Below are 22927 nucleotides of genomic sequence, written 5' to 3' on the forward strand. Positions count from 1 at the left end.
TGGTATGTAAGCTTACTTAAAGGACTGCCTTTTAGTTTTCAAAGATTGAGGTACTTAGATTGTTAATAGATGATATGTGAAGGGATTATTTATGTAACTTTCTGTAAAACTAAAAAACACACCGACCAAAATAGGTTTCCATCAAATTGTACACTTTCATCTCCTCTCCCCAAATCTTAAAACAAAAAATCAACTCTCCTTCGCCCTCGCCCTGACTAGAGCGGTTGTAGGGCTTCTGTGACGTCTTTTTATCTACCACCGGCGCAAATCACCATCGCCATCCGTCGTATTACATCGTCGGAGGTAACTTATTCCATCTTATACTCTATCAACTTGATCGTGTTTCCCGATCAAATTTCACAACATTTGAAGCCCTAATCATGGACAGGACTCACTGATTGATCTATATATCGTGTGCATTTATTAAGTATATTCTATCAATTTTCGTCTCGATCACAGTGTTTTTATTCATTCTCAGATAGGCTGAGAGGGCGTTCGAAGGTTTGATTTTTCTATTCGCGTTCACTGTGAGATCTGCTGAACAGAGCCTGCGTGTGTACACACCTGATATTTGTGGAGGAGAGAGAAACCTAGGGCTAGGGTTTTGATGCGTTGTTGCGGATTGAGAACAAGGTTTGCGGGTTGGATTCTTCGATTATGGCCAACAACCATGGCGGTTCTGGATCCAAGTTTGTGTCTGTAAATTTGAATAAGTTATATGGGCAGCCTTCTCATCATAATTATCCACCTCATAGTGGCTCTTATGGACCGGGTATTGGGACAAACCGTGCCCGACCTGGTGGGCATGCTAGTACCGGTGGTGGGATGGTTGTTCTATCAAGAAACCGTCCTCTGCAGAAGGCTGTCCCGAAGTTATCTGTTCCACCCCCCTTGAACTTGCCTTCACTGAGAAAAGAATATGAGAAAATTGATTCATCAGGGGCAGGGGGAGGGGTGGCTGGTGGTGCTGGTTCAGGTAGTGGTTCAAGACCAACTTCTTCAGGTATGGGCTGGACCAAACCTGGAAATGTTGCTTTGCAGGAGAAGGAAGTTGGTGGTGATACTCTGGTTTCAGAGAGTGTGAATTATACTGAAGGTGCAGCAGCTACCAAGGGAAGTGGCACATATATGCCTCCTTCAGCTAGGTTTGGTGGTGGACTTGGCCATGGAGATACATCATCAGCTCATTATCCAAACATGCCTACTCTAGAGAAAGCTATGGTGTTGAGAGGAGAAGATTTTCCATCTTTACGGGCTGCTTTGCCTTCCTCATCAGGACCTGCACAAAAACAGAAGGAAGGATCTTTCCAAAAGCTGAAACAATTAGTTAGTGAGGAGTCATCCAATGATCTAAGAAACAGTTCTCGTTTCAGTTCACCTGCTCATATCCAATCTTCCCATCGCATTGCAAATGGCATGAATGAAAATGGTGGGCAGAGTCCAAGATCAAACAATACACGCCCGGATCATGCTCAGAAGCAAGAGGACCCTCTACCACTTATACGGTTGAATCCAAGGTCTGATTGGGCTGATGATGAGCGAGATACAGGTTATGGGTTTGCAGGAAGGAGTGGCAGAGATCAGGAGTTTCCCAAAAGTGAAACTTATTGGGATAAAGATTTTGATGTGCCTAGGAGCAGCATTTTGCCACATAAGCCACCTAATAATCTATCCGAAAGGCGTGGTCAGCACATGGGTAACATAGCAAAGGGTCCCACTTCTGAGGTCCTTAAACCTGAGTCTTACCGGAGAGAGACAAATATGCATAGTAGGGAAGACAGGGAAAGCAACTCTTGGAGGAGTTCTTCTATTCATGAAGATAGATCTACTGTTCCCCAAGTTATAAGTAACAGAAACAATGTCAATGTGCCAGATAGTTATAACAACAGTAAATACAATTCAGCTTTGGGAGACAATGCTCACCATGGTGTGGTTTCAGGAAACTATGTGAGAAGGGATACAGGGCAAGGGAGACAAGGGGGACAACGCCACTGGAATCACTCTGTAGAATCCCCTAGATACCAGAATGCTGCAGGGTCGAATTATGGTAGGGAGAAGTCTTCTTTTTCAAAGAGTGAGCGAAATTACCTAGATGACCCTTATCAAAAAGACTTCAGTTCCAGTGTTTATGATGAAAGAGACCCATTTACTGGAAACCTAGTTGGAGTGGTTAAAAGAAAGAAGGAGGTGATTAAACAGACAGATTTTCATGATCCTGTTAGGGAGTCTTTTGAGGCTGAACTTGAAAGAGTTCAAAAGATGCAAGAGATGGAACGACAGAGGGTTGTTGAAGAACAAGAAAGAGCTATAGAGCAAGCACGAAGAGAAGATGAAGAGAAACGAAGGGTAATCATAGAGGAAGAAGAAAGGCGAAGAAGAATGGAAGAAGAAGCTCGTGAAGCTGCATGGAGAGCAGAACAAGAGAGGTTAGAAGCCATTCAGAAAGCTGAAGAGCAAAGGGTTGCTCGTGAAGAAGAGAAAAGAAGGATGCTTCTTGAGGAAGAGAGAAGGAAACAAGCTGCCAAACAGAAGCTTCTAGAATTGGAAGCTAAAATCGCAAAGAGGGAAGCTGAGGTTGGAAAGAGTGGTGGAGATGATGAAGTTCCAGTTGGTGGAAAAGACAGTGATGCATCGATGGATTCAGATCTTGATAACTGGGAAGTTAGTCAGAGAATGGTGGAGAGAATTACAACTTCAGCAAGCTCTGATTCATCTGCAATAGACAGACCCTTTGACAGGCCTCAGTTTTCTAGAGAAGTTTCATCTAGCTTTGTGGAAAGAGGAAAGCCTGTTAATCCATGGAAACGTGATGCATTTGAAGTTGGAAGCAACTCATCTTTCTTACTCAACGATCAAGAGAATGGTCATCATAGTCCCAGGCGAGAAGCACCCATTGGTGGGAGATCTTTTCCCAGAAAAGACTTTTATTCAGGAGGTGGATACATGTCATCAAGGTCTCCTTTCAGAGGAGGAATTCAAGATCCTGATACTGATGGATTCCCTCATGATCACAGATGGAATTCTTTCGGGGATGGAGATTCTTATGGAAGAACCAGAGATATCGAGTCAGAATTTTATGACAATGTTGGTGAAGTCTGGGGACATGGACAGGGGCATTCTCGTGGAAATAGGTTGTATATGAATAATTCAGAGTCAGATAAGCTTTATCCATATGGGAGGTCAAGATATTCCATGAAGCAGCCTCGTGTTCTTCCCCCTCCATCCTTATCATCTATTCCTAAATCTTCAGTGAGAGGGGAGAATGAACTTTCTGCTCCTTCAAGTTCTCTGGAATCAACTGCAAGAACAGGGGGTAATTATGGTGGCGTTCAAGACAAGCTTGAACAATCTGATCTTGTTGATGTTCAACAAGAAATCATGGCACAGAAGTTAGACAAGAATGACACACTAAGATGTGACTCACAATCATCTCTTTCAGTCTCAAGTCCCCCTAGCTCCCCAACACATCTCTCTCATGATGAGCTGGATGATTCCTCTGTTATCCCAACTGGAGGTGATGGAAATGAGACCCCTGAACATGATGTGAATGATGAACCTGGAGAAGTTAGAGAAGTGACTACAATGGCAGCAGGTGATGATGATGAGGAATGGAGCCTTGAGAATCAAGATGAGATGCAGGAACAAGAAGAGTATGATGAAGATGATGATGGGTATGGTGAAGAAGATGAAGTTCATGAAGGAAATGATGAGAATATAAACCTGACACAGGAATTTCAGCACATGGGTCTTGAAGAGAAAAGCACGAATAATGTGATGGAAAATTTAGTCTTGGGATTCAATGAAGGTGTTGAAGTTAGAATCCCAGGTGATGAAACCGATGTGAATACAATTGAGACACCAGAAGAAAAACAAGATGCAGTTGATTCAGTCAATTCAGTGATTAATGAATCAGTTGTTCAGCCTCAAAATGCCACATCAGATTCTTCCACCACTACACATGCATTACCTTCTGTACCTATTCAGACAGATTTACCAGTCAAACTCCAGTTTGGGTTGTTTTCTGGGCCTTCTTTAATACCATCTCCTGTTCCAGCCATACAAATTGGATCCATACAGATGCCTCTTCATCTTCATCCACCTGTTGGTTCATCAATGGGCCACCTACACCACCAATCACAACTTCCTCTTTTCCAATTTGGTCAACTAAGATACACATCTCCTGTTTCACAGGGTATTCTTCCAATAACTTCACAGCCCATTTCACTTGTTCAATCAAACATTCACCAAACCCATTTCAACTTGAATCAGACTTCAAATTCCGGAACTTTACCTAACCAGTTCTCTCAAGAAACCATGAAAAAAGACAATCATGAGAATTGGTCAAGGGGGTTGACTGGAATTGCATCCAAACCAGTTACACAAACCGAAGAGAAGCTACATGGCACTCCTGATAATAACAAATCTTCTCAAAAAGATGTGCCCTTGTCAAAGGCTCCAGGTCCTAACAAGGGTAAAAGACCAACATACCCTCCGAGAAATTCCGGGTCAAGATCTTTTCATGGTTACGACCCTTCTCCAGCTAACGAATATCGGAAAAACCGACGCCCAATTCAACGAACCGAGTTTCGAGTCCGTGAAAATTCCGATAGAAAACAGACACCTGGCATTGGATCTTCTAATTTTGATGACAAGTTCAAACATATGGGAGCTTCTAGAAGCGGGTATAGGCGTCACATGGTGCCTGTTAAGTCATTGAAGCGGGTTGTACCTGATGTGTCGGGTTCTCATGAGATGAAAGAAACTGCAAGATTAACACCACCCAAGACCCAGTCAACTGAAGGTGGTAACTTAAAGAGGAACATGAACATTCTAGAAGAAGAGGTTGATGGATCTGATGCACCATTGCAAAGCGGTGTTGTACGTGTGTTTAAGCAACCAGGGATCGAATGTCCAAGTGATGAAGATGACTTCATTGAGGTCAGATCAAAACGACAGATGTTGAATGATCGACGTGAACAGAGAGAAAAAGAAATCAAGGCAAAATCACGTGTCGCAAAGGTTTTTACTTTTTATTTATTCTACACTCAATTTTGTTCTCTTTATGTTTAGTTTGAGTGTTTGACAATTAACATTTTAAAAAAAAAAAAAATTATCAGCAACCACGAAAGACACGTCCTTCTGTTCAAGGCCCAAATAAAATCTCTGTTTCATTGGTTGGTGAAGTATCAAAGAAGGAACCTTCCGCTGACTTTTCAACAGTGTCTTCTCAATCTCAACCATTGGCTCCAATTGGCACTCCTGCTGTGGATACTAACAAGTATATTTTCTTATATGAAATGGAAAATAGTATTTAAATTATTTGTTATAATAAATTTAGTTAACTATATACATTACTTTATAGGACTCCACAAAGAGGATCTGGTATTGTGGAAGATAGTAGTTCAAGTCGCATGTTTGAGACTGAAAATAAGGCTGTTGATGATGTTCAAACATCTTTGGGTGACTGGGGTAATGCACGAATGGATCCGCAGGTGAAAAGTTTTTAATTTTTTAATTTCATGTGAAATGTTGAACTAATTTTAATACAACATACAGGTTATTCCATTGACTCAAACTCAACTTGATGAGGCTATGAAGCCTGCAAGGTTCAATACAACACATGTAACATCTATAGGTGATCATACCAATACCAATGCCAATACCAATACCAATACCAATACTACTGAACCCATCTTACCATGCTCATCAATCTTGACAAAAGGAAAATCAATTTCATCATCTTCAAGCCCAATCAACTCTCTGCTTGCTGGTGAAAAAATTCAGTTTGGTAAGCTTATTTTTTATTTTAAAATTTTAAACATTATAATTATATTATATCTCAAATTAATAAAGCTAAGCTATAATTAACAGGGGCAGTTACCTCACCAACAATACTCCCTCCTAGTAGCCGTGTCGTGTCGCATGTGATTGGGGCTCCAGGGTCTTTTCGTCCTGACATGACTCAAAACATTTCAAAAACTGAAAATGATTGCAATATATTCTTTAAAAAAGAAGATTCTGAGGCTGAAGTTGAAGCTGTTGCTGTTGCTGCCATTGATAGAGATGAGATTGTTGGCAATGGGGTGGGACCCGAAACCGGACCCGTCTCAGTTTCAAGTGGTATTGTCGAGTTTATTATTTATTATTTATTATTTTAGATATTAATTTAAAATGTGGTTTGCAGATCAACAATCTGGAAGCCAATCTAAACCTGAAGAATCTCTAAGTGTATCACTTCCTGCTGATCTCTCTGTTGAAACTCCACCAATATCATCTCTATGGCCACCTTTACCTAGTCCTCAAAGCTCATCAACTGCCCAAATGCTTTCTCATTTCCATGGTCCCACACCTTCTCACTTTCCATTCTACGAGATGAACCATCATCATCAGCCTCCACATCATCCTCATCCCATGATGACTGGGCCCGTTTTTGCTTTTGGCCCACATGACGAATCCGGTGGGACCCAACCCCAATCCCAAAAAACTACAAATTCCGGATCAAATCCAAGACACATGCCACCACCCTGGCAAAACCATTCCGGAATGGACTCGTTTTACGGACCACCAGCTGGATTCACGGGTCCCTTCATCGGTTCCCCGGGCGTGCAAGCCCCACCACATATGGTGGTGTACAACCATTACGCTCCAGTCGGGCAGTTCGGGCAGGTCGGGTTGAGCTTTATGGGTGCCACGTATATTCCATCTGGGAAACAACCAGACTGGAAGCATGATCCGACAACATCTTCTGTTTCTGTTTCTAGAGGTGAAGAAGACATGATGGTTTCTGGGCAACGACATCTAGCCCCTGGCTCTCCGTTATTGCCCATGGGTTCCCCTTTGACAATGTTCGATGTCCCTCCATTTCAGGTAAAATTTTATTAATCTTTCAAAATTTTTATTCATTGTTTTTTTATGTTTCAAAGTGACAAAATTCGATTAAATATGTAAAAAACAGGCTGCACCAGATATGCAGCGGTGGTCCCACGTACCTCATGCAGTTCCAATGTCACTACCGTTACAACAACAGCCACCGGAAGCTATGACTGGGCCTTCACAGTTCAGCAGCCATGTAGGACATCCTGTTGACCAGTCAACGTTTCCTCCCAATAGATTTTCGGAACCTCAAACCTCAACTCCATCGTTCCCTGATGAACTTGGGTTGGTGGTGGACTCATCTGGGCCGTCCATTTCCACCACATCTGCTGCTCCGGTGACCGGAACCACCACAAAGACTGTTGATGTAGGCAGTGGGGGCGGTGAGACTACAAATGCTTTCAAGAATCAACAACAGGGTAATAAGAATTTGTCTTCTTCTCAACAGTATAATAACAATAATCATCATCATCATCATCATCATCATCATGGTTATGGGTATCAAAGGGGTGGTGGAGGAGGCGGGGTGTCTCCTAAACACAAATCGATGGGGGGACCTGGACCAGGACTAGGACCACAGTGGTCTCCCCATCGTAGGACTGGTACATTCCATGGAAGGTACCAGTCCATGGGGCCGGACAAAAGCTTTCCGCCTTCAACAAAAGTGAAACAGATTTATGTGGCCAAACAACCGGCTGCTTCGGGTGGGTCGTCTTCGACAGTTGGATGAGAATATGTTGATTGGAGGTTTTTTTGTTTTTTTTTTTTGTGAGAGGAGTTTGATTGATAGATAAGTTGGGTTTATGTAGTAGAAGTTGGTAGTACAACAACTATTGGTGTTCTTAAAAGTTGGAAAGCTAGGAAGAATTGGGGGTTTGGGTTTTGGTTTTGGTTATTATTGTGGTGTAAAATCGGAACCTTGATATAGATAGTTGTTTGTGGGTGTTTGATGTATTGGAATTATGTTGAAGATCATTGAAATAAAACCTCCTTTTCTCATTGTGTCTGTTATTAGGACCGATTTTTGAAAGTAAAGATGATATAATGAAAGTACATTGCTTTCAGTTGCATCTAATATAGCTCTAAAGTAGTTACTTGTAATGGTTTTTATGTACTTGGATGTAATCCGCAAGTATCTATGTATATAAAATGAAGAAATAGCAATATACTTTTAGAGATGCAATAAATAGCAATATAATTCCATAGATGGTTATAAATGCAAAAAACAACAGTACAGTTTTTGTACTGAGATTGGTTATAAGTGCATGAAGTAACAATATATTTTCATCTATTTGTGCATTATAGCATCATATGTATATTGTTTCTTTCTATAGCATCATATGAGCCATATGGAAAATAGTATAATATGCAAGTTTTATTTAGAGCTCATCACTATTTTAAAATAACCGATATATAGCTTGTTACTATTGGAAAATACGACTTGTTTTACCTTTTTCTATTAGCCATTTATATTTATAACATCCTATCAGCCAAGATACAGATCTAACTATCACTACAGCATAACAACATCCTATATACCACGATCATTGTCCTCAAGTACTTGAAACTCTCTATTGGGTGTAGTACTACTTCTAACATCAATTACACTAAACTAAATCCTGGCAACTTCCTCAAATTCTTTGCTTCCATACAAGACCTAATTTTATTAGCCTCGCTCCACCTCCCACTTCCTGCATACACGTTATAAAGCATCACATACACTCCCGAATTCTCTGGATCCCTTTCGAGAATCAGCCCCCCTATTTCCTCCCCAATTTCAATCTCTCCATGATTCAAACAAGAACCCAATAAAGACTCCAACATGCTTACAGAAGCCTCAAATGGCAAACTCCTCACAACATCATAAGCCTTCTTCACTTCTCCTGTTCTACCCAACAAATCCACCATACATCCATAGTGATCCATCCGTGGTGAAATTTCATCATCTTTTAGCATCGATTTAAACACCATCCATCCTTCATCAACTAATCCAGCATGACTGCAAGCTGACAAGATATTAATGTATGTTGCTTCATCAGGTTTGAAACCCAAATCTCTCATTTGTATGAATAAAGCAAATGCAGCTTCACCATTACCATGTAACCCGTATCCATGAATCATGGTATTCCAAGAGATGATATCTCTAACAAGCATTTCATCAAACACCTTCTCTGCATACGATATGTTCCCAGATTTAGCATGCAAGTCGATAAACGCATTGCTTACAGCTACATACTTGTCGATCCCCTTTTTTAAAACATACCCCATTACACAGTTTGTAAGGTTGGTATGGTTTATCTGAGCACAAGCTGAAGTTAAGCTCAAAATAGTTATATAATCAGGTCGTATTTTCACTCGAAGCAAACTGGAGAACAAAGAGACAGCCATCATGGCATGATTTGATTCCACATGAGCAGCTAAAATAGCATTCCAGATTAAAATATCCCTTTTTTCCCCCATTTGAAACAAAAAGTTGCATGATCTTACATCACCAAATCGACCATATACAGATATGAGAGAAGCCATGAACAGGGTTTCAAGCATGATACTCCATCTCCTAGTTGCATAAGCATGAATTGACTTCACTTGCATACGTGTATAACACATTGGCAACGAATTTAATAAGGTTACCTGATTAGGGTTTTGCCCATCCTTCATCATTCCAGCAAACATCAAAATCCCCTCTTTATGTACCATGTGAAGATGATAACCAGTTATCAGAGCATTCCATGAAATCACATCCTTATTGGGTATCTCATCAAAGATCAACTTTCCTGTATCGAGTTCTCCACAGTTCATGTACATGCTGATAAGTGCATTGGCTAAAGAAACATCAGATGCATAACCAAGTTTTATAGCACAGCCATGAACAGCCATACCTTGAACCAAATTTTCAAGATTCTTGAAACAAGGGAGTACACTTATCAAGGTGACTAAATCAAATTTCACACTTTTTTTCTGCATTTGGTGAAGAAGGAGAATTGCATTTTCATCTTCTCCATTGTGTACACATCCGGATATTAGTGTATTCCATGAAACGTTATCTCTTATACCCATTCTTTCAAATACACAAAAGGAATAGCTCATTTTGTGACAATCAGTATAAAAAGCAAGTAGTGTGTTAGATAAGTTGAGATTTGAATCAATCCCACTTTTAAGACTAAAAGCATGAGCAGATTGACCTAAACGAGTTGCTTCCATACCAGAACAAGCAGAAAGAATGTTTATTATAGAGACTGCATCTGGATGAACACCATGAGCCTGCATTTCACAAAATGCAGCTAAACTCATATTCCAACACTCATTATAAACATACCCAGAAACCATAGCATTCCAGGACAAAAGGTTTCTGTAGTTCATATGATTGAAGAGGAATTTAGCTGAATTCAGATGACCAAACTTTGCATACATTGACAAAATGGTGGTGGCAATAGCTGGTTGGTTTTGTAACCCTAATTTGATAACATATGAATGAAGAGACTCACCATAATCAGTCCCAGAAGAGGGGATTATAGACACGAAAGTGACCATATCAGGTGTGATATGATCACGAGTCATTTCTCTGAATAGCTCAATTGCATCATGAGATTTCTGGTTTTGTGTGTAGGCAGAGATCATGGCATTCCACATAGTAACATTCTTTTTTGATGTATAATCAAATATACCTCTAGCAATGGATAAATCTTGATTGTTTCCATACATTGAAATGAAAGCAGGAATCAAGAAATCATGTGTAAAGTACCCACATTTTAAAACGTGCCCATGGAGTGATTTTCCTATCCTTAAATCCCCCAAACGAGAGCACACTGGAATTAAGCTAGCGAAAGTGCTCACATTAGGGTTCAAATCTGTAAGTCTGATCCGGTTAAAGACATGGATAACTTCGTGATTAAGTCCATGAAAAGAATACCCAGAAAGCAATGCGTTCCATGAGACCAAATCTGGTTGAGTAATTTCATCATGCAACTTGCGCGCAATACTGATATCACCATTTTTTGCATAAAAATCCACTAAAGCTGTCTGCACAACTACATTTTGATCGAACCCAGTTCTCACAATAACGCAGTGAATCTCCTTACCATTCCGAACAGCGTTTACGGCCGAACATGCCTTGAGGACAAAGGGGAAGGTAAAATTATCCGATGGGCAGCAAGAAGTCTGGCAAAATTTATACACAGAAAGAACATTTTGGTACAATTTATGATCATGTAAGCACCGGATAGTCAAATTCTGCAAGAACAAACTCGGGTTGAATCCGGAGAGGGTTGATAGAGCTGAATGGGGATCATCCAGATCAAAGCATCGTGTAAGAAACTTTCCCTCAACTGCCTCTTGTTTAAAGAAACCATGGACGATAAGGTGAGATTTCAAAAGCTTCAAGTGGGTAAGTTGTGTGCAGGCGGCAAAAAGAGCTGGAAGTTTGCCGGAGGAAGTATGGTATTGGTGCATGTTGTTACAGAGTCCAGCTTCTCGGCATCCCGCCGATTCAAATAAAGCTACGTTTATAGTTTTCTATAACTAATGGAATTGGCCGATTGCCAAATGGATAACCTTTTGGTTCGGACTTATTTTTTTTAATTAGATGATTCGAAGTACCTTTTTTCTTTTTTACCCCTGAATTCAATCTAATCAAATAATCAAACCATTTATCTTTTTGATTTGACATTTTTTTGTTGTTTTTTTTATTATATTATTCTTATTATTTAAAAAAACTTAAAACTTATTATTATTATTATTAAAAAAAATTTAAACTCATTACTCGTCTATTAATATTCTGTACATAACATAAAAGTGAAAAAAAACCAAAGTAAGTGTCCGTAGATAAATGATTTAAAGCCAAATGTTTTGATTTGATTAGAATAATTTTTATCTTTTTCTTTAATAATAAAGAAACTGATTTGATATAACTTTAACTTTATACGTTATATAAACGGTTCGTTCGATTCAATTCAATTCAACATTTGTTCCATTCATAACAAATTCACGAAATTGTCGATCGTCATTCTTATGGTAAGTTTTCAAACTAATCTGGTATGTATTTTTGATGAATAATTTTAGTTTATTCGTAAGTTGTTATATGCTATATTTGTAGTGAAATTTTTTAAAACCGACCAAGTATATATTTATATTTGTTAGGTGTTTAGCAATCGTAAAAATTTAATAGAGTGAGTGCAAGAAACGACACGGTCTCTTGGATATGTGTTGTTATTAAAAGAACAAAGAAAAAAGGAAGTGGATATGTTTCAAAAATTATTTTTATGTGTGATCGGGGTGGTGTACCTAGAGGTCCGAAGATGTCCACCAAAAATATAGGGTCCAGAAAAACAAATTGTCCATTCGAAATTTTTGCTTGTTACTATAATTCGGATGATGTTTGGAGGTTAAATGTTAAAAATGATGAACATAATCATAAACCTGCAATTTATATGGAGGGCAACCCATATGCAAGGCAATTAACCCCAAATGAATCAAAAATGGTTGAAGAAATGAAGATAAACTGTAACATCCCAAAAATCATGACAAAAAATTTCATTTTTAATATAACGAATCATAAAACATTTTAGAGAAAACATCATCAAGTTATTTCATTTAATCAAATCCATAGATCATAATTCTCAAAAGCATGTCATAATCAAATAACAATGTCAGAGTACAATCCCAAGAACATCATAGTGTGGAAGATAGTGGTGTGATGTGCTGCTACCGCGCCGACTCCTTTCCCTTCGATGAAGAAGGACCTGAAACAAAAACTGTAAACAGTAAGCACAAAGCTTAGTGAGTTCCCTCATCATACCACATACCATAAACACATAATGCCTATCCCTCGATATCTTTAAACCGATATCTGACTGGCATAACCGGAAACTGGACTTCCCTTCGGTATCTTTCAACCGGTAACCGGAAGCTGACCTCCCCTTCGATATCTTTCAACCGGTAACCGAGGACTATTTCACCCCTATCACTACCACATAATAACATAACGTGAACATACTGCTACGCATGCATGGGTTCTGACGACCCCTTCGGTATCTTTCAACCGGTATCCGGGGACTATTTCACCCCTACTACTACTAACATGTATCACAGAGCATCCTAGCATACAAGCATAACAAATAATGGCATACCAGATAATTAGCATAAAGACAATCATCTAACAAACAACTCCTACTAGTGGGTCGACATTGTGGCCTTAGACCCACTTCTACTGGAAGGTAACTCACCTCAATGTAGTGCAGTAACTGAACTGTCCTCGGTGCTGGGATCAACTCTCTTCAAACTCCTACACATATCAGTCTCCTTTAATTACTCCTTCATATTCATATCCCCTTTAAGGGTCAATCTTGGGTAATGGTCAAAGTCAAAGTCAAAACTCTGGTCAAAGTCAACATCCTGGTTGACTCAACTCGCCGAGTTGCTCCATCAACTCGTCGAGTTCCATAATTCAGAGAATCTCGAATTCGCGATCTGACTCGTCGAGTTACCCTCTAACTTGTCGAGTTTCTCCTTATGACAAAATCGGGACTTTCCATTTGAACTCGTCGAGTCCTTCCTTGGACTCGTCGAGTTCTCCTTCATACAGTCAGAACATTTGCTCACTGAATCAACGAGTTCATCCTTGGACTCGTCGAGTTCTTGACCTTTAAGTCCAAAACACGTCTAACTGGATGAGTCATCTTCTAGACTCGACAAGTTGCTAAGTAACAGAGAAGGTTGGGGGAACCACGACCCGACTCGATGAGTCCTAAGAACGAATCGCCGAGTCCCCCATGATCCAAAACTATACAGTCGATTTCAGTCGGGCTTAACGCATCCAAAACATAGATCTGGCCTCCTAGGGTCGATATAACACGTAACGTTTCTAACTTTACATGCATGCATGGGTTATTTAGCTCAAAAAGCCCTAAAAAGTGGTTCCTAGGATGCATGGGACTCCCATGGCCATAAAGTTGGCACCTTTATGCCATGGAGTCCCTCAAAGGCTCTGGATCTGAAGTCAATACCCCAAAACATGCTTGCATCCATGAATGGTTCCAAAAATGGCTCCTTAAAGCCCTAAACTACTCCAAGAAGAAATCTAATAGATGAATGTGTTGGATTAGTGTCTAAGGCTGTAACTATATTTGGTAAGTACTTGACTCGGTTATGCATGGTCCTTTTGGGTTGCCTTCACCATAGCAACTTGACAGGATGATTTGTTAAGAGAGAAGAGATATTATTAATATATTATGAGAATAATATATATTTAAGGAATAATAATATTATTTGATTAATATAAGTCATATATTAATTGAGAATTAATTTGGTGACTTAAAGAGGTTAATTGAATAAAGGGCATAAACTGTCAAATGTGTGATAGTTGTATTTTGGGCTATGTATCCTTATGGATATTGGGGTGGACGAAATTTAGGGTTTGGGAACCTTAAATTCGTCCAAGCCTTGTATCTAGAAGGATCTTGGATTGCTTAGGGCCTAAGTCATTCAATTAGGGTTAAAGGAGAAACCCTAATAGCTCATAGTATAAATAGGACCCTTGGGGTGGAGAAATCGACACTCTTGCAAGCCAAGGAACCCTAGGGCCGATTTCTATCCCTCCTCCTTCTCTCTCAAGATCATCTTCTTGCTAGTTGGTGTTTGTAAGCCATTAGAGGAGTGACAATTGTGACTCTAAGCTCCAAGAAGAAGAAGTATCAAGCAAGTAATTCAAGGTATTCTTTCAGATCTGATTTCATATGATTAGATTCAATATATTACATTAGATCTAGTATTGCAAGTCTTGGATTCAATGCATGTTCAATTAGAGAAACCTAGATCCAAGCAATTAGGGTTTGCATGTGCACATAGGAAAGTTCTTATGGCTCAAACCCATCAGTGGTATCAGAGCTTTGATTGATTTCTATTGAATTGATGCATTGGTTGATTGCTTGTTGCTTGAAAAATTCGATTTTGTGATTCTGACTGCTGTACTCGGCGAGTAGCTCCAACTCGGCGAGTCCATAGAGGTACTCGGCGAGTTCGAGCGTCAGAAGGAGGAAGTTTCGGGATTTCTTGCTGTTTTACTTGAGGATACTTGCCTTAACTGTTTTGGGTCATTAAAATCCGATTTTAATCATATATATGAGTATATTCTTGACCTAACAAAAGATAATTACCAATTAGTTGAATAATAATTTCCTTATATGATAATTGTTGATTATTTGAATTGAATTGGTAAATTGTTTTGCAAGTAACATTAAATAAGATCAAATTGAGATAATCTAATTAGATGATTTATATTATTTGCTATTTGATCCTTATGCTTTGAAAAAGTTCAAGACTTGTCCTCAAGCTTTGAAATTTTAAATTTTGTGATTAAAAGTTTAATTTGGATAATTTTAAATTTCAATCCCTAGAATTTTACAAGTTTAAAATTCAACCCTATACTATTATATTATTACAAGCTTAATATATATATATATATATATATATATATATATATATATATATATATATATATATATATATGATTTACAATGCTAGTCTTACCGTTAGTAGGCCTCATTCACGAAGCCGGTCTATAAGGTGGGTATAAGGTTGCTGCCTATAAAATGGCGCTTAATGGGTGTACATTCACACCCACCGCTTGCTTGACTGGTGGATGGTCGTTAGCCGAACGGGTAGGATAGGGCAAACCTCCTCTCATTAATAAGTATAATGAATCAATATAAAGTAACTAAACATGTTTTATAAAATTCCCAATCTTAGTTACTTTAGGAAAAGTGAATTGATGCAATCCCATGAAATTACACTTTGTACCCTCGCTAAGACATTAATGGAGCGCGTGTGGTTAACCGACACATTAATTGGGTTCTAAGCAAAGGTGACAAAGGATGACTCATCGTTCGTTATAGTTCAATGGAGTGTGTGTGGTTAACCAGCACATTGAATAGGTAACTGTAACAGTGAGGGCACCATGTACATTTGCATGGTTATTCACACCCACTTTGTGATCCTCGGCATCCCAGTCACAAACGAGAGGGGCATATCGAGATTTAAACATGCCATTGAAAGGTTCAATGGATCTCAAAGAAATCTAGGAATTCTCAATACATTTAAAAACTTAAAGCTTATGTTTTTATGGTGAAGAATTAGTGAATCGTCATTCACTTACCTCCAAATTATTTGCATATTGGATTACGGCATCCCTTTTCTAATGTGTAAATAACGTTGTTGGGTCCTAGCCCTAATTTTTCATTTTGGGTGTTAACTAGGGACTTAATCTAATCAAACTTTGTTCTTTCTATTTGTAGATGTCTAACGCAAACAACGCAGCTACTAGCTCATTTCCTCTAATGAGCCTTTGTCAAAAAGTGACATTCGATGGAACGAACTTTAGCGAATGGATAAGATACATTCGCACAATCGCGCGTTACGAGGACAAAGAGTATGTTCTCGATGAGAAGCTCGAAAAGATCAATCCAGAAACTGCTACTCCTGAAGAAATGGCTGTCTTTGAGAACCATGAGCGTGATGCAACGAAGGTCCATTGCATCATGATAGCCACAATGAACTCAGAATTCCAAAAGTCCTATGAGGACATGTATCCTTATGAGATGCATCTAGACTTGATGGAGAGGTATCACCACAGCGCGAGGCAAGAGCGCTATGAAATCATAACGAATATGATTACTGCTAAAATGGGAAGTGGAGAGTCTCTTACTGTGCACTTGCAAAAGATGCAAAGGTATGTTGATCGTCTTCGCAAGTTGAATGTCAACTTTGGGGAAGATTTGGCTATCGACATTGTTCTTCACTCCTTGCCCTCATGCTACAACCAATTTAGGATGACCTACCACATGAACAAGGAAGAGGTCACCCTAAGCAAACTCCAAGGGATCCTGAGGACTGCTGAGAGCAACCTCAAGGACAAGTCTGTTGCACCAACTCCCAATCCACCTGTTGCTCCTGTTTTGGCTATTGGACAGGGAAGGGGCAAGAAGAGGAAGGCTTTTTCAAAGAACCACCACAAAGGAAAGTCCCAAAATGGTTCCTCTTCTAGTGGGACCAAGGTTGATCCTGCTAAGCCCAACCCAAACCCAAAGGAGGCAGAGTGCCACCATTGCCACAAAATAGGGCATTGGAAGAGAAGCTGCCCGGAATATCTGCAAGCCATAAAGGATGGGAAGATCAAGCCATCTTTCGCAGGTATTTACACAATTAAATCTAATGATTCATCTCATGCTATTTCTTGGGTTCTTGATACAGGGTGTGGTTACCACATTTGTTCTGATTTGCAGGGACTAGGAAAAAATAGGGATGTGGAGCTTGGAAGAATAAATCTGATCATGGGAAACAAAAGAACGTCGCCTGTCACCAAGATTGGAGTGTATTCTTTAGAGCTTAGGAATGGTTTGAATTTAGAATTAAATAATTGTTGCTACTCGCCAGATATGGCAAGAAACATCATTTCTTTTCATGGTTTATTTAGACAAGGATTTAGATATTCGTTTAATAATGAGAATGGTTCGATTTATGCTTATCTAAATGGTGTTTTATATTTTGAAGCAATGCCTTGTAATGGAATTTATGAAACTGTTATGGTTGTAGATAACCTAGGAAATGATGTGTTGTGTATGGATTCTTCCAATGGTATGGATAAAGCATCCTTGTGGCATTGTCGTCTTGGACATGTCAACAAGAAGCGCATAGCCCAACTCCAAAAGGATGGAGTGTTGGAGTCGTTCGACCTTAGGGAAGATGACACGTGCGAATCTTGTTTACTTGGAAAGATGACCAAGTCACCCTTCACTGGCACTTGTGCGAGGGGTGAGGGTTTATTGGATCTCATACATACAGATGTATGTGGACCCTTTAGATCCACCACAAGGGATGCAAATCGCTTCTATGTGACTTTCACATATGATTATAGCAGATATGGGTATATCTACTTAATCAAGCACAAGTCAGAAACCTTTGAAAAGTTCAAAGAGTTTAAACAAGAAGTGGAGAATCAATTGGGCAGGAAAATCAAGATGCTTCGATCTGATCGAGGTGGAGAGTACCTAAGTCTTGAATTCCACGACTACCTCAAGGAATGTGGAATAGTTTCACAATTGACGCCACCTAGGACACCACAATTGAATGGTGTAGCTGAGAGGCGTAATTGAACCTTGCTAGACATGGTTCGTTCCATGATGAGTCGTGCTTCACTACCTATCTCATTCTGGGGGTATGCCTTAGAGACTGCCGCCCATATCCTTAATTTAGTACCCACAAAGAAGGTTGCCAAAACACCTCACGAGATGTGGACAGGGAAAGCTCCCTCGTTGGCACATATCAAGGTTTGGGGCTGTGAAGTTTTCGTAAGACGAGAAACTCACGACAAGCTCGAACCTCGTAGTGAGCGATGTATATTCATCGGCTACCCACAGAAATCCTTTGGATATCTCTTCTATAGACCGAGTGACAATGTTGTCTTCGTTGCGAGGAGATGGGTTTTCCGAGAGCGAGAACTCATAAGCCAAGGAGACAGTGGGAGGCAAGTCGATCTTGAAGAGATTCAAGAATCTAGCGATGAAGGAACCTCTAACACTGGCGCTCAACCCGAGGAGGAAACTCCAGTTAAACCAACTGACGAGTCCTTACCTCTTAGACGTTCCGAAAGAGTTAGAGTTCAACCCCAGTTTTATGGTTTTCATATTACTACCGAAGGGGACACGTATATTAGTTATGGTACACTAATAAATCTAGATGAACCTAATAGCTATGAGGAAGCCATGGCAGGCCCAGAGTCTGTGAAATGGAAAGAGGCGATGGACAGCGAGATCCAGTCCATGTATGACAACCAAGTTTGGAATTTGGTTGACAATGTACCAGGTCGTAAGACGGTCGGGTGCAAGTGAATCTTCAAGAAGAAGACCGACGTGGATGGAAACGTGCACACTTATAAGGCGCGATTGGTTGCGAAGGGTTTCACTCAGACTCCTGGAGTTGACTACGACGAAACCTTCTCACCAGTTGCGAAGATAAAGTCTATTAGGGTGATGCTAGCCATTGCTGCATTTCATGACTATGAAATATGGAAAATGGATGTAAAAACCGCTTTCCTTAATGGGAAGTTGGTTGAGGATGTTTACATGGCTCAGCCAGAGGGTTTTGTCGATCCAAAGCATCCCAATAGAGTGTGTAAGCTTGAGAAGTCCATTTATGGGCTTAAGCAAGTGTCTCGCAGATGGAATATTTGCTTCGATGAGAAAGTCAAAGAGTTTGGATTTGTACGAAGTGAAGATGAATCATGTGTATATGTCAAGGCCAGTGGGAGTATAGTTAGCTTTCTCGTTTTGTATGTCGATGCCATACTGCTCATAGGAAACAACGTCCCGACTCTGCAGGAGGTTAAGTCCTGGTTCGGGAAGTGTTTCGCTATGAAGGACCTCGGAGAGGCTTCCTATATTTTAGGAATAAGGATAGTGAGAGAACGAAGTAAGAGACTAATAGGACTTAGTCAGAATACTTACTTGGATAAGGTACTAAAACGTTTTAGTATGGAAAACTCGAAAAAGGGAGAACTACCGATACAGAGTAATGCCAAATTGAGTAAGACTCAAAGCCCAAGTACAGAAGCCGAGATAGCTGAGATGAGCCGAATACCCTATGCTTCCGCAGTTGGCTCAATCATGTACGCTATGACTAGTACTCGCCCTGATGTGGCCTTTCCTTTGAGCATGGTCAGTAGATATCAGGGGAACCCAGGTAGAGCTCATTGGATTGCAGTCAAGAATATACTTAAGTACCTTCGGAGGACCAAGGAATGGTTTTTAGTCCTCGGAGGGAGTGATGACTTAAAGGTACGAGGGTATAGTGACGCCAGCTTTCAGACCGACAGGGACAACTACCGTTCGCAGTCGGGCTGGGTCTTTACCCTTAATGGGGGAGCGGTGACTTGGAAAAGTTCCAAGCAAGAAACAGTAGCTGATTCAACGTGCGAATCAGAGTACATTGCAGCGAGCGAAGCGTCAAAGGAGGCTATGTGGTTGAAGAACTTCATTGGTGATCTTGGAGTTGTGCCTACCATAAAGGAGCCTATGGAAATTTTCTGTGATAATGAAGGAGCGGTTGCCTTGACCAAGGAACCGAGGGATCATGGTAGATCTCAACATATCGACAGAAAATATCATTTTATTAGACATCGAGTAGAAGAAGGACACCTCGTGGTAAAGAGGGTATCGTCAGAGGATAACCCAGCAGATCCGCTTACGAAGGGACTTAGCAGGGTTAAGCATTTGCAGCACGCTAGGAGCATTGGGCTAAAGGACGATATTAGTTTAGATTAGATAGTTTGGAAACGTGTAATAGATAAATGTAATTGACATTTGATGATTAAATAAAGAGTATTATTTATAAGTAAAGCTACTGTCTTATGTTAATTGTTTAACTATTGTTTCATTTTGCATGTTTTGACTTCCTGAGTAATTAATTATTTGATAATAATCGAATTATTCGAATAGTCCACAGTCGTTCATATGTTGGAAGTAGGTATGAATGAAGACTGTCATGAATTGGTGTGTAGATTGTCTAAAGTGTATTAGACATTGCAAAGGTTTGCTGCAACGTTCATGAGTGCTTATGAACTTGATTTGAGCATTGGAATAAACCCGCACTTGTTGGAATCACTTCATGGAATTTATCACGAGTGATCACAAGATGGTAATATCATATAGTCTTAAAACCTAGATATATGGTTTATTGTTTGTTAATTGGTTATGCATTGATAATGCGCAAACGCATCAGTAACTTGATGTTATAAAACGTATTGTTGTGTGTAATTTGATTAGTGGATATAAATGCATATAAGTCGAAGTTTATCTGTTCCTTTTATCCTAAGAGGGTAAAAGCGATATCAGGGCCCCTCGATGATTTGATTTGACTTATGTGCCGGGCCCGGTCAGAACTAAATTGATGTGTTCGATTAAGTTCTATGTCAAATGAATCTGAGATCGAGAAACAAATTGCAGGACAATAAGTATGACCATGTTCCATGTAATTGTCCGCACAATATCTAGAACAGAGGATTATACGATCCCTTATCTAAAGGACAGGATACTGATAAGATCAGAGTTGACAGCGTCTTTGAGAGCTACGATTGCTAATCGGATTGTGTTTGCATATATATTTACTAGACTTATCCAAGTGGGAGACTGTTGGATTAGTGTCTAAGGCTGTAACTATATTTGGTAAGTACTTGACCCGGTTATGCATGGTCCTTTTGGGTTGCCTTCACCATAGCAACTTGACAGGATGATTTGTTAAGAGAGAAGAGATATTATTAATATATTATGAGAATAATATATATTGAAGGAATAATAATATTATTTGATTAATATAAGTCATATATTAATTGAGAATTAATTTGGTGACTTAAAGAGGTTAATTGAATAAAGGGCATAAACTGTCAAATGTGTGATAGTTGTATTTTGGGCTATATATCCTTATGGATATTGGGGTGGACGAAATTTAGGGTTTGGGAACCTTAAATTCGTCCAAGCCTTGTATCTAGAAGGATCTTGGATTGCTTAGGGCCTAAGTCATTCAATTAGGGTTAAAGGAGAAACCCTAATAGCTCATAGTATAAATAGGACCCTTGGGGTGGAGAAATCGACACTCTTGCAAGCCAAGGAACCCTAGGGCCGATTTCTATCCCTCCTCCCTCTCTCTCAAGATCATCTTCTTGCTAGTTGGTGTTTGTAAGCCATTAGAGGAGTGACAATTGTGACTCTAAGCTCCAAGAAGAAGAAGTATCAAGCAAGTAATTCAAGGTATTCTTTCAGATCTGATTTCATATGATTAGATTCAATATATTACATTAGATCTAGTATTGCAAGTCTTGGATTCAATGCATGTTCAATTAGAGAAACCTAGATCCAAGCAATTAGGGTTTGCATGTGCACATAGGAAAGTTCTTATGGCTCAAACCCATCAGAATGGTCAAGGTATAAACTTTATACCTCAAATAAGCTGGAAATGGAACACAACCTTTGGATCTACTTGCTTCCTCTTGAACTCCCAAGCCTTTTTTTCCTTCTCAAGCTTCAAAACCACCAAAAACACACAAAATGGCTCAAGAACACTCAAAATGGGCTAGGGTTTTGAATCAGGGTTTTCTGGACTAAGGGAGGCGATGAGAGAGGCCGCAATGGGGGTATTAAGGTGTTTAAATAGGGTGCAAACCCTAAAAATTAGGGTTTCACTCTGGCAGACCTACTCGTTGAGTCGAGGCTCCTCGATTCGTTGAGTAGACTTCAAGTCCCACGTCCAACATATCCAATTCCTACTCGACGAGTTTGGGGCCTCCAAATCGTCGAGTCCCTTAGAAAATATGAATAATTCTTATTTAAATACGTACCAGGAACCGGACATTACATAAACAATGTCCCCTCATGGGATATTCTAGCAGCACTGAAGAGACAAAATTCGAAGATGTTTCTACAATAAAAACAGTTTATAATGAGTGTTACAAATTTCGAATGGATGAGCTTGGAGACCGAAGTCCAATGCAAGTTGTCTTCGGATTTTTGCATTCAAAAGGATATATATATTTAACCATCGTGCAAATTGTGACATCCCCATTTTCACGGCCAGAAAAGACCGATTTTGTTTATGCTTTGTTTAAAAATCAGAGTAACATTCTAAATAAAAGTGTTGCAGAATTTGTTCCCAAAATAAAATATGATAAAGATTTATCAAAGCATTTCCGAATAAATGTATTTTATTAAAAACCTCGGGATGTCATGTTCGATACAGATCAAAAGCATAAACAATACAATGTAAGCCTTACTACATTATTTGATATTTACAGACCTACAATCCCTTATCTCTCATCCAAACATCTATGCTCATGCGCCACTACCTGTAATACAAGAAACTGAGTAGGTCAGACTTGGGAGCCTGGTGAGCACATAGGGTTTTCAACCCACAATAAATAAGTTTATTAACTTTATCAAACCAATCAAACCCGATTACCCCTTCCTGTTATCCTCACTTTACGTCCATAAAATATCTAACACAAGGGACCTAGTCT

At 39.6% G+C, this 22927-nt stretch overlaps 2 protein-coding genes across 3 annotated transcripts; one reads left to right on the forward strand and one right to left on the reverse strand.

The window, feature by feature from the left end:
* The first annotated feature begins 147 nt into the window (after positions 1-147).
* Positions 148-7872, forward strand: LOC145160345 (uncharacterized). Of its 2 annotated transcripts, none has more exons than XM_079079494.1 (8): positions 148-303; positions 479-5019; positions 5118-5278; positions 5363-5492; positions 5557-5788; positions 5872-6120; positions 6185-6867; positions 6956-7872. In XM_079079494.1, the coding sequence occupies exons 2-8, from the start codon at positions 658-660 to the stop codon at positions 7601-7603; spliced, it is 6465 nt and encodes a 2154-aa protein (XP_078935620.1). In that variant the 5' UTR covers positions 148-303; positions 479-657; the 3' UTR covers positions 7604-7872. The 2 variants fall into 2 exon arrangements, with proteins under 2 accessions (XP_078935620.1, XP_078935621.1); XM_079079495.1 differs by having other exon boundaries at positions 483-5019.
* A 442-nt stretch (positions 7873-8314) lies between these two features.
* Positions 8315-11432, reverse strand: LOC145160346 (pentatricopeptide repeat-containing protein At5g39350-like). The gene has a single exon (XM_079079496.1). The coding sequence runs from the start codon at positions 11320-11322 to the stop codon at positions 8476-8478; it is 2847 nt and encodes a 948-aa protein (XP_078935622.1). The 5' UTR covers positions 11323-11432; the 3' UTR covers positions 8315-8475.
* Positions 11433-22927: the final 11495 nt, after the last annotated feature.

Source organism: Lactuca virosa, chromosome 2, assembly GCF_052849685.1.
Source record: "Lactuca virosa cultivar CGN04683 chromosome 2, Lactuca_virosa_CGN04683_v6, whole genome shotgun sequence".
In the NCBI taxonomy this organism is placed as follows: Eukaryota; Viridiplantae; Streptophyta; class Magnoliopsida; order Asterales; family Asteraceae; genus Lactuca; species Lactuca virosa.

Bases quoted from the DNA above. Each gene is read 5' to 3' on its own strand.
- LOC145160345 (XM_079079494.1), top strand. From the start codon at position 658: ATGGCCAACAACCATGGCGGTTCTGGATCCAAGTTTGTGTCTGTAAAT. The intron at 5,279-5,362 runs GTATATTTTCTT...ATTACTTTATAG, and splicing joins CCTGCTGTGGATACTAACAA to GACTCCACAAAGAGGATCTG. The intron at 5,493-5,556 runs GTGAAAAGTTTT...TACAACATACAG, and splicing joins ATGCACGAATGGATCCGCAG to GTTATTCCATTGACTCAAAC.
- LOC145160346 (XM_079079496.1), bottom strand. From the start codon at position 11,322: ATGCACCAATACCATACTTCCTCCGGCAAACTTCCAGCTCTTTTTGCC.